This window comes from Peromyscus maniculatus, chromosome 18 (genome assembly GCF_049852395.1).
Source record: "Peromyscus maniculatus bairdii isolate BWxNUB_F1_BW_parent chromosome 18, HU_Pman_BW_mat_3.1, whole genome shotgun sequence".
NCBI lineage: Eukaryota > Metazoa > Chordata > Mammalia > Rodentia > Cricetidae > Peromyscus > Peromyscus maniculatus.
The window spans coordinates 13,588,125-13,600,722 of record NC_134869.1 but is presented as its reverse complement, the minus strand read 5'-3'; the positions used below and the strand labels follow the sequence as shown (position 1 = coordinate 13,600,722).

The following is a 12,598-nucleotide window of genomic DNA, read 5'->3' as shown; positions in this document are numbered from 1 at the left end:
TTTGTTTGTTTGTTTTTGTTTTTAAAAAGATTTATTTATTTATTATACATACAGTGTTCTGTCTGCATGTGTCCTTGTAGGCCAGAAGAGGGCACCAGATCTCATTACAGATGGTTGTGAGCCACCATGTGGTTGCTGGGAATTGAACTCAGGACCTCTGGAAGAGCAGCCAGTGATCTTAACCACTGAGCCATCTCTCCAGCCCTGTTTGTTTGTTTTTAAGACAGTTTTTTTTTTACCCTCTATATGGCCCAACTTGGCCTGGAACTCTTAGCCTCCTCATTTTAATCACACACACACACACACACACACACACACACACACACAACCTTAAAACTATTGATCCTGAGCCTCAGCCTTCTGAGTACAGGGACTGCAGGCACCCAGTACCATGCTTGGCTTCCCAGTTCTGTTCATGTAGTCTGAAGCAAGAGCTACGTTAGCTTTGTAAATGATTTTCCTCAGAGGGAATGCTTATAACTCCACCATTGGCTACAAGCCACCACCCGACCTCTCCCTTTTGTAGATGAAGATTTGGTTTGTGGAGGTGAAATCATTTGCGTCAGGTTTATTCAATCAATTAGTTTGCAGAACCCAAATATGGCCTCTGTTCCAGTACCCATGCTTTTCTCTAATTTGTAGATTCCTGCTCATCCCACAGTCTTTCCCAAGAAAGCATTTGATTTGCCTATGGAGAAGCTATTTAATATCTTAGAAAAATCTGTGAACTTCCTGTTCACACTACTGATAGTGCCTACCTCCTAAGAGTGTTGCGAGGATTGGATGAGAGAATCAGTGTCCAGTAGCCAGCAGTCTGTACTTAGTGGCTGTGATAGACACTGTGATGGCCCTGCATTCTGCCTGTTGTCTTCAAGTGAGAGCAGGATGGGTTACTACAGGAGGCCTTGGGCTCTGCCCAGGAGAATCTCTCACCTTCTCCCCACCAACAATGACCTTGTATCATGCTTGTTTTCACAAAAGATGGCAGCCTTCACTCTAGTGGGCAGCTTGAGCATATACCGTACACAGGAATAAGCACAAACCTCCTACATCACCTTCTGCCCATCTATTCTCCAACGTCTGCTCATGCGTGGAACTGGAGCGCGGTCAGAGTGGCCTCAGCCTGACGTGCATCTCACGAGCCCCACAGACTCACTGTCTCTGCACTCATCAAGGGAGATGCCCTCTGTCAGCACTGGGGTGGGCATCAGGATAGAGCACCTTTGCCAACAGTTAGGGTGAAAGGCCCCCTTCCTTATATGGTACAGCGTATTCAGGATGACCTGCAGGCCAGGGATGTATAAGGGTTCTTTGAACCAATCCTTGGGTGATGAAAGGTGATAGCACAGTTTACAGCTCTACCATCAGAAAGAATGCTGAAGTGGGGAGGGGAACTTAGAATGCTATGCATTATCAGCGTGTGATTATGAATTGTTCAGTGGGAGGGTAGTGTGCATTTTGCATATCACTTTCTCCTCTGAGTAACACCGTAAGTCATAAATGCTGCTTCTAAAATCATAAAGGACAGACTTCATGAAGAAAATATAGATGTTTAGATAATGGATTTTTTTATGATTTATTTATTTTTATGTGCATTGATGTTTTGCCTGCATATATGTCTCTGTAAGGGTGTCAGATTCCCTGAAACTGGAGTTACAGACAGTTGTGAGCTGCCATGTGGGTGCTGGGAATCGAACTCAGGTCCTCTGGAAGAGCAGCCAGTGCTCTTAACCCTTGAGCCATCTCTCCAGCCCAGATAATGGATTTATAAAACAAAAAACAAAAACCTCTCCTTTAAGGCTTTCATGAACTAGGTCATAGAACCTAGACGTAGGATCTTTACAGTGCCCATGGGAGTCAACTGTTTCCCTTGCCTGTGCTCTCCTGAACATCTCCTGACAGCTTCCTGGTGTGAGGTCCTGTAGTTCATTTTTAGCATGCTATCAGCTATGGACCTGGAGAAGAATCTGAGCTGGGAGGCCCAGAGACAGTGGCAGCCCTGGTAGTTTGATCATCTAAATCCCGCTGATGCTCTCTGTTCACAGCTTGCTTCCCCAAGTGGGTGGGCCGGTTGCTCATCTTGTGTTTGCCTCGTTTATTCCTGTCTCTGTTTCCTTTTCTTTTTGGAATTCTGTCCTTTGAGAGATCCTGTCCAAACAAAGCGGGTGGCTCCTGAGAAGTGACACCTGAGGTTGACCTCAGCTTTCCGTGTGGACACATGAACACACATGTATTTGCACCCACATGAACAGCACCCCACACAAGATGAAATAAACCAGACACAAAAAGACAAGTATCTATATACAAGATCTCCCTCATAGGTATGATCCAAAAGAGCTGAAGCAAGGGAACACTAACTTTTTATTTTTACAAATAAATTTTAGTTTAGTGTTTATTTTACGGAAATAAAGGGTGGCGGAAGCCTGGAGGTGGTGGCACATGTCTTTAATCCTAGCAGCGGGGAGGCAGAAGCAAGCAGATCTCACTGAGTTTAAGACTAGTGTGTGCGGTGATGTATTGTGTACCCTACTAAAATTTGCCTGAAGATCAGAGAACAGAACAAGCCACTAGATTAAACACAGATGCTAGACAGTGGCAGCACACGCCTTTAATCCTAGCACTCGGGAGGCAGAGATCCATGTGGATCTCCATGAGTTCAAAGCCACCCTGGACCACATGCCAGGCAGTGGTGGCACACACCTTTAATCTCAGGACTTGGGAGTCACACGCCTTTAATCCCAGCACTAGGAAAGTTGAGACAGGAAGTGATATGGGTGGGCAGAGAAAGGTATATAAGGCATGAGGAGACAGGAACTAAAGCCTTTCAGCTGAGGAAAGCTTTTCAGACTGAGGAGTCCTAGAGGTAAGAGGTGGCTTGTTCCTTTGTTCCTCTGACCTTTCATCATTTACCCCAATATCAGGCTCTGAGTTTGTTTTTTTTTTTTAAATAAGACCATTTAACATTTGAACAAGTGTGGTCTACAGAGTGAGTTCCAAGACAGCCAGGGCTACACAGAGAAAGCCTTTCTCAAAAAACAAAACAAAACAAAACAAAACAAAAAAGAACAAGAACAAAAACACAACACAACACAAAACAACAACAAAAGAAAAAAACCCCAAACAAACAAACAAAAACAAAGGGTGGCTGGTACCAGAACGGGGGGGGGGGGGGGGGGGGGGGGGGGGAGGGAAAGAAGAAGAAAAAGCCATGCTTGTGTGGTCACAGCCGAGTGGTTAAAGTGATGAACTGGAAAAAAAGCCAATTAAGAACTGTCAACCAGGGCAGGAAGATGGCTCATCAGATGTCAGCCCTTGCTGTGCAGCCTGATGACCTCAGTTCAACCCCCAGATTCCACCAGAGCGAGAAAACTCACTTCTGAAGTTGTCATATGATCGTGTACCACGGCTTGCATGTTCTCTCTCTCTCTCTCTCTCTCTCTCTCTCTCTCTCTCTCTCTCTCTCTCTCTCTCACACACACACACACACACACACACACACACACCTGTAATCCTAGCACTCAGGAGGCTGAGGGAGGGTTGAGTTGGAAGCCAGCCTCAGCTACATAACAAGAACCTGTCTCAACAAACAAACAAACAAACAAACAAACACACTCACCAAAGAGATAGAGATGATCTTGGTTTAATCATTTCACATTATAAACATAGACAAAAACATATGCCATGGATATATGTAATTATTATTTATAAGTTAAAAATAATTTTTTAAAAATTGAGATGTTCATTATGGAAAAAAAAAAATCCAAGGGTTAACCCCCTCAGTGTTTTCTGTGCTTCTTGCCCTATAACTTGCAAAGGCTTCTACCCAGTCCAAAGGACATCTCATCCCCCCAAAATTCATGTCTGACCTAAGAACCATTCCCCTTCTAAAGGACCAGGGGCCGCCGGGGATGTGGCTCAGCTGACAGAATGTTTGATTCGCATGCACGAAGGCCTGGGTTTAATCCCCAACACCCTATAATTCTGGGTATGGTGCAAGTCTGCCTATTGTGTTTAGGAGGTGGAGGCAGGGGGATATAAAATTTAAGGTCCTCGGCTACAGAGGGAGTTGATGCCAGCCTGGGCTACATGAAGCTCTATTTAAAAGAGAGAGGTGGGGCAGAGAGAGCCTATTTTTTTGAGACCACGTCTCACTATGTAGCCCAGGCTGGCCATGGCTGCTGGATCCCCCTTCCTCAGCTTCCTGAGTGCTGTGATAATGGGTGTGGACCACCACACCTGGTTTCAAGACCTCTTTAGTGGTAGAGTGCATACATATACCATCGTGAAGGAGACACATCAGGACAAGCACTGCAGAGTCCCGGGTCTTCTAATCTGGTCATGGCAGGGTAAACACTCCCAGGGAGCCCGTGAAGCTTGCAGATTCAGCGCCAGAGGATGTGTCAAGATGGCCAGAGCAGAGGAAGGAAATTTTCTCTTAGTGGGAGGAGAAAACATATTCAAATTCAGGATGTCTATTAATGTGGAAAGTACCAGAATTCTGATTATTCCTGGAAGTGACTCAGTAGCAGATGATCACTGGTTTCTGTTTTACCCTCACCCAAATATGCCTTACAGTCGAGCAATGAAAGGAATCTCTTTCTCTCAATTCTTCTAAGATGTTTTTTAAAACTATGGTAAAATACACATAATATAGAATTTTCATCTTAAAGGCTTTTCTCTATATCATTTAGAGATTGTTTTCCTGAATTCTGTAAGTACACACACATTTAAAGGGGCACACATATTTTAAAACACAGACTGTCCCTTTCTTTTCATATCTAACTGTATCTGTATGCCTGTGTTAGATATCCTACTTACAGACAATAACGTGATGTATTGTAGCATGTGCATGCGATTGTGCTGGTTCTTAACAGTGACTCACCTGCCTCCATCTCCTGAGTGCTGGGATCACAGGACTGAGCTACCTCACCTGGCTTCTAAATGCATCGATGCATTTTTATCTATCTATCTATCTATCTATCTATCTATCTATCTATCTATCTATCTATCTATCTTATCTATCTTATCTATCTATCTATCGATTTATTTATTTATTTATTTATTTATTTATTTATTTATCTAGACGGAGTTTCTCTCTATACCCCTGGCTGTCCTGGAACTCACTCTATAGATCAGGCTGGCCTTGAACTCACAGAGGTTTTCATGTCTCCTGAGTGCTGGGATTAAAGGCGTGTATCATCACGCCCTGCTCCAAATGCAGTTTTTTATAGGAGATGCTGTCATAGAGTCTTCCCTAGCAGAGGTGATGGCCGACCAAGAGGGAGGCTCTAATTACCTTAAGGTCACAGTCTCAGGGTGGAGCCAGGGCTTTTGATTTAGAACTGCCAGGCTCCACAGCCCACCCACACAGCGCTCCTCCTGGGTGGATGCTGTCCTTTTCTTATCTCAGGTACAGCCTAACTGTGGTGTAAGCAGCTTCAGTCTCAGGCGTAAATTAATCAGCAGTGGGAGGCTTTTCTGGATACTGATGACTTGTAGGGGTTCTCAACTCATGGACTGTAACCCCTTGGGGGGGCGCTCAAAAGATTCTTTCACCGGAGGTTGCGTATCAGATATTCTGCATATCAGATATTTACATTACAATTCATAACAGCAGCAAAACTACAGTTAGAAAATAGCGATGAAATAATTTTATGGCTGGGGGTCTCCACAACGTGAGGAGTGATTTTTTCAAGGGTCTCAGCGTTAGGAAGGATGAGAACCACTGGCTGAGAGCCTCCCAGAGAGGGTGAATGGGTGCGGGTGGGTTCAGGTCAGCACTTTACCACGGTGTAAGACCCGTCTGTGATCTCTGCAGGAGTTAGCTGTGCCCGTGGTCCACGACGGTGGTGCCCTTCTGGCTTTCGTCTGTGGTGTGGCTTACACACTCCTGCAATCGATCATCTCCTACAAATCCTGTCCGCAGTGGAACAGCCTCACCACGTGCCACGTCCGGATGGCCATCTCGGCCGTCTCCTGCGCAGCCGTCGTCCCCAGTATCCTTTCGGAAAAACAAGGCGAGGAGGCAGACTGTTCCACCGCGGGCCGCAGCAGTGGCCCGGGGGACTGTGAAGTGGGGTCTTGCAGTAGGGAGACAGAGACTCACTGAGTTCAGGTGGGTACGTGGGCGTCTAGAGCCAGGGAGCAGCTTGGGGTCCCGCTGGGTAGAGAAGAACTAAGGAGACGAGAGGTGGTTCGCTAAACGTTCTTGGCGGGATGCTTGTCCAAGACACTTCAGGGCAATCAGACAGATGGGGGGAAGGACTCAGATAACCCGAGAGATCATGTCAACCGTGAGGAGATTGATGACGGTGAGGTTGTCAGACTCGGTGTCACCGTGGCAAAGTACCCCAACAGACAACTTTCCGGGGAAGACTTTTGGTTCACTGTTTCTGAGACTTCAGCCCGTGGTTGCCTGGACCGGTGTGCGCCGGCAGACCATTATGACAATGGGAGCATGTGCGCACAGAACTTCCTCACTTCATTATGAACAGGAAAGAGAAAGCACGGATGGAGGGGAGGAAGGGAGAGAAGGGGAGGGAGAGGGGAAGGGGTCGGGGATATGACTCCCCCAGCCCTGGCCCAAAGACCGACCCCAGTGACCTGCTTCTTCCAGATAGGTCCTACCTCTTAAAGTTTCCAGAACATCGCCCAATGGTGCCACCGTCTAGGACCAAGTCCCTGGCACACACACAACCAAGGCAACTTACAGATGGTTTATTTGGGGCTTACGGTTGCAGAGGGTTAGAGTCCATGACTATCATGGTCGGGGGGACCATGGCGGCCTGCGGGCAGACAGATACACATGGCACCGGAGCAGTAGTTAAGAACTTACATCTTGAGACACAGTCATGATGCGGAGGGAGGTAACTGGGAATGGCAAAGGCTTTGCAAACGTCAAAGCCCACCCCCAGTGACGTACTTCCAACAAGGCCACACCTCTGAATTCTTCCCAAACAGTTCCACCAACTGAGACCCAAACATGAAAATATATGGAGCCCATGGGGGCCATCCTCATCCAATCCACTAACACTAACCTTAACCTGGATCTAGTTAAGTTGATTTTATAGTCTAAATTTATATTCCTGTTAAGTTGTTCTTTATACTGATGTGCACAGATGGGCCCAGGAGAAGGTTTAGGATCCAGACTACAGTTCAGCCAAGCGAAGAATCTGTGTCCTGGCAAGTCTGATGTTCCCTCCACACCCCTGTTCTTAAAGCACTAAAGAGACAAGGGGAAGTTACCAAGTGTCCATACTCTTCAGAGGCTCAAACAGGAGAAAAGTGGACGCCACTACAGAAGTATTAGATTCTAACAGGTTTTGGGGGGATGGGGGGTAGAGAAAAACGTGAATGGGAGGCGATAGAAAAAAAGCAAGGAACACTTGAGTCTGTTTGCTTTTCCCTCCCACGGGTCAGTTTCACAAGCCATCTGAAAATATTTAATTCTTGGAAGTGCTTGGTTAAAGATACCAAATATTGGCATTGTACTTAAAGAAACAGCTTTGCGACATCCCGAGAGTCGGGACTCCACGCCTGCTGGGGACATGGCAGTTGGACTAAGTCAACTCAGGGATTTCCTTTCAAACTTAGTCACTGTGATTAAGTCAACCCCAAATCCATTCAGCCTTTTGTAGTCGCCAACCTTGTTTTCAATATGAGAGTCACTAAAATTTCTAATTTAGCAAGGAACAAAAGGAAATGAGTGTTTAATCGTGTTTATATATTCTGATCTAAAGGAAATGAAAGCCGGGCATAGAGGTACATGCCTGTTAAGTCCAGCACTTGGTAGGCGGAGGCAGGGGGATCAGCCTGGGCTCTCAAGAAAGACCCTCTTCCTCCTCGCGAGGGCTTTTGACCTTGTCTTACTGTGTCTTGCTTTGTGGGGGTTGGTTGTAGTCTCTGGAGGAAGGGAAATGGAGGGGGAATGGATCTGGGGGGGAGGGGAGGTCAGGGGGAGAGTGGGAGAGTGGAGGGAAGGGATGTATTATATCAGAATAGATATAATCTATTTTCAATTAAAAAAAAGGAAAAGGGAAACATTCTCTCTTCCTCCCTCTTTCTCATGTGTATGTGTGTGTATGTTTTGTTTATTGTTTATTTGTTTAAAAGAGGGTCTTGTTATGTACCCCCTGCTGACCAGTAGCCATCCTGTTTCGGCTTGCCAAGTGCTGGGATTACAGGTGTGTGTGATCACACCCAGCTCCCTTTCTTTCTTTAATGAAGTATTTAAAGCAAGAAAAGTGATACGGCATTTCAAGGGTGCAAAATCTCCATCTTTTGATCTTGTGTCAGATTGTAGGAAAGAAATGGGCATTGTAAGCAATGCAGGCCAGGTCATGTTGTATAATGGTCAAGCCTCAGATCACATCATGGCCTTTAAACTTTGAGCTTCGTTTTCCTCCTAAAATAGAAATTACATCAGATAGCCTAACTATGCAGTTTTATTTTATTTGTTTATTATTGCTTTGAGACAGAGTCTTACTCTGTAGCCCAGGCTGACCATGAATTTGTGGCCCATCTTTTGTATCTCAGCCTCCTGAGTGCTGGTATTACAGGCACTCACTGGGATTACAGGCACACACTGGGATTACAGGCACACATTGGGATTATAGGAGCACACTGGATTACAGGAACACACTGGGATTACAGGAACACACTGGATTACAGGAACACACTGGGATTACAGGAACACACTGGGATTACAGGAACACACTGGGATTACAGGCACACACTGGGATTACAGGCACACACTGGGATTACAGGCACTCACTGGGATTACAGGAACACACTGGGATTACAGGCACTCACTGGGATTACAGGAACACACTGGGATTACAGGCACTCACTGGGATTACAGACACTCACTGGGGTTACAGACACTCACTGGGATTACAGGCACTCACTGGATTACAGGCACTCACAGGGATTACAGGCACTCACTGGGATTACAGACACTCACTGGGATTACAGACACTCACCGGATTACCGGCACACACTGGGATTACAGGCACACACTGGATTACAGGCACACACTGGATTACAGGCACTCACTGGGATTACAGTCATGTACCACATAGCTGGGTTCCTCCTCCTAGTCTTGGGGAGATTATTAATTATAACATTTTCAGTCAAGGAGGAACTAAGCCCCTGACACTGAGAAATTTACTAACAAACTGCATGCCTTTGCTTCTAAAACAACTCCTTCCTCATTTCCTTGTCCTGTTTATACTTTGAAGATGTTCATACTTTCTCTCAAAATAGATTTCCTTTTTGTACGGACTGTAGACTGTATAAGTAAGTGGCGTTTGTAGTGTCGTAAACAGTTTCTTGTGCAGGAAAACTTTCTTTGCTTCCAACTCCTGGAGGCAAATCTCTCAATACTCAAACCAGAGAGTCCCAGCACAAGGGACGTTTTGGCCTCAGTTTCCCATCTGAGCATTTCCATTTCCTGTTCTCATGTCCAGGAGGTTCAGATTCCTAGCCAAGCCAAAGGGTCAGAGACCCACACAGAAGCAGGTTAGTCCCTGCAACAAATTACCCTGAACGAATTTCAACGAATTTCCTCCTGAAAAAGCCTGTGGCCTCCAGCATTTCTGTGGTAGTAATGTTTCTCTGGAAGGAGATTAAAGGCTTCTTAGAATGCCCGAGTTTCTCCTTAGTATTTCTTTGACACAAAACAGCATCACTGACTCCTGAGGAAACTGAGTCACTGAGTGAGGCTAGTCCATCCATTTTTCTTTTTCTTTTTTTGTTTGTTTCGCTGTGTAGCCCTGGCTGTCCTGGAACTCAGAGATCCCCTTGCCTCTGCCTTCTAAGTGCTGGGACTAAAGTCATGTGTCACCACGTCCAGCTGTGAGGCCTGTGATTTCCTAGCAGGTTTCTAAACTTCTCCTGCTTATCAGCTCATCTTGCCTCACCTTCTAAAGCTCCCAAAAACTTAACAGGAGCTGGGCATGGTGGGAATAGTCCAAACCTGAGAGAGAGAGAGAGAGAGAGAGAGAGAGAGAGAGAGAGAGAGAGAGAGAGAGAGAGAGAGAGAGAGAGAGAGGAGACAGAGAGAGAGAGAGGAGAGAGGAGAGAGAGAGGAGAAAGGAGAGACAGGGAGACAGAGACACAGAGAGAGGAGAGACAGAGAGAGACAGAGACAGAGAGACAGAGAGAGAGACACAGAGAGACAGGAGAGTAGGAGGCAGAGAGGGAGGACAAGGAAAGAAGAAAAGAAGAAAAAGGGAGAGAAAAAGCCTGGTGGTGGTGGTGTAGGTGGTGGCATACTCCTTTAATCCCAGAAGCAGAGGCAGGCAGATCTCTGTAAGTTCAAGGCCAGCCTGTTCTACAGAGCGAGTTCCAGGACAAGCCAGAGCGACATAGTCTCAAAAACAAACAAATGAACAAATGAAAGAAACAAAGAAGAAAAGAAAGAAAAAGAAGAAAGAAAGGAATGGAGAAGGGAGACAAGAAGAAAGACCCTTCATAGGGTTCCTGAGGCGAGTCATCTGAGACTTCCCTTCTCTCCAGGCTCATTGTGACCTTTTCTCCTCCAGGCATGGTGGTTTCCTGTTCTCTGCTTTTGCCTGTGCTCATCCCAGGGGCTCTTCTAGAGCTGGGCTATTGGCCCATCACAGTAACTGTGTGACTTTTTGCATACTTGAAATGTGGCTAGCCCAAATTGAGATGTTTCGTAAATGTAAAATACACACTCACTTCAAAGACTTGATTAGAAAAAAATGAATATAGCTGAGTAGATGACATCTTTAGTTCCCCTCCTTCTCCTTTTGCTTTTTTTGGTGGTTGTTTGGTTGGGATTTTCTTTTCTTTCTTTCTTTCTTTTTTGTTTTGTGGGCAGTGAGTGGACTTAAACTCTATGTAACCGAGGCTAGCTTCAAACTTTTGATTCTCTTGCCCTAGCCTCCCGAGTGTTGGGATTACTGACATGAGATAGTACACCCAGCTTACACTAATAATTATTTATATTATTACACATTAAAATTATATCATCAATATTTTATTTATTAATTTTGAAAAATTGTGTGTGTGTGTATGTACGGGTGCCTACAGAGGGCAGAAGAGGCATCAGATGCCCGGGAGCTGTGGTTTATAGGCAGTTGTTTGGCTGGGAACCAAACTCTGGAGGAACAGCACACACCCTTAACAGTGAGCTATCACTCCCCTTCCATCACCATTAATATTATTTATTAGTTAATATTAGGTTCAATAGAATATATGCTACCTATCAGTATATAAGATAACATCAAGTAATGTATCAGTATTACTGCGGGGACAGTATTTTAGTAAGTTGGGTTAAATAAGATACACTATTAAAACTAATTGCATTTATTATTATTTGATTTTTCAAGACAGAGTTTCTCTGTGTAACAGTCCTGACTGTCCTGGAACTTGCTCTGTAGACCAGGTGGGCCTCTTAGAAACAGACTTTTGAGGCGTGGTTGGAGAGAAGTGGAGCCCCTTCCTCCTGACCCCGAATTTTAGAGCCAAGAGATTCTGCTTAAGTCAGATTTTGGGGATCAATGGCAAATCCCTATAGACCAGTTTGCAGCCACGGAGGCCCCTGCCTTCCCTGGACACCACTACCTCACAAGGTTGAACTTGGAAGGTAAAGAAAAAAAAAGGTAGGGAGAAATAGAAAGCTCTAGAAAGTCTATTTTTTTAAAAATACAGGGAATTGACCCAAAGTGCTGAGCCAAAGCCAGTTTGTGCCTCCTCCGCAGTTCAGAGCCAACACGTCCCTTCCTGGCCCCTCCCTTCATATTCTGCAAAGCTTAGCAGTTCTCAGACTAAAAGCAGCCCCTGAGAGCATCGATGTTCCTTGATCATCTAATGGCCGTACTTCCGCTTCTGCTGGTTTCAAATCTATGAATTCTCTCCTCTATGTACTTCCCTCTTCAGTGCACTAGGCACCACACTGTCTGGGGGTAGATGAGGAAGGGGCTCCACTTCTATCCAATTACTCATCAAAAGTCTGTTTCTAAAAGGTAATAGTTTGAATGTGAAAAAATAGCTCAGTTTTTTTTTATTATTATTATTTTCTGTGTATGGGTGCGTTGCATGCCTGTATGTATGTCTGTGCACCAAGTTTATGTGGTGCCCACAGAAGCCAGCAGAGGGCACCAGAGTCCCTGGAACTGGGGTTAGAGTTGCTTGTTCTGAAAATTGGAACTTGGGTCCTCTGGAAGAGCGGCCAGTGTTCTTAACCACCGAGCCATCTCTCCAGCCCCTTGGTTGTTTATTTTTGTACATGTAATGTTCCTGTTCATGAAAGCTGCCACCTTGGGAATGACATTTTAGGGGAAATATTTTTATTCAGTAGCAGGAGTTTAAAGAGAAAAAGACCTGTCTTGGGTTCCTGTGTCAGCCAGTTAGGCCGGCTTTAAACAGCTTAAGTGGAACACCCAGAAATGCTTAGGTTGAACAAAATGTAGACCCAGATGAAAATTTTACTATGCACACCTGTCTTAGTTCCTGTCCTATTGCTGTGAAGAGGCATCACGACCATGGCAACTCTTATAAAGAGAAACATTTCATTGGGGCTGGCTTACAGGTTCAGGGGCTTGTCATCATGGCAGGGAGCATGGCGGTA

General features: G+C 45.4%; 1 protein-coding gene across 6 annotated transcripts in view; it reads left to right on the top strand.

The window, feature by feature from the left end:
• The window catches only part of Dram1 (DNA damage regulated autophagy modulator 1), a 56,608-nt gene that overhangs the window by 15,585 nt on the left and 28,425 nt on the right, over positions 1-12,598 (top strand). For all 6 annotated transcript variants that reach the window (XR_013045813.1, XR_013045812.1, XR_006065220.2 and 3 more), the window contains exon 4: positions 5,819-5,996. Coding sequence is in view for 2 of the 6 variants with exons in the window: in XM_006979848.4 (XP_006979910.1) it covers positions 5,819-5,996 (178 nt within the window). In the remaining 4 variants the exon portion in view is untranslated. The remainder of the gene's footprint in view (positions 1-5,818; positions 5,997-12,598) is intronic.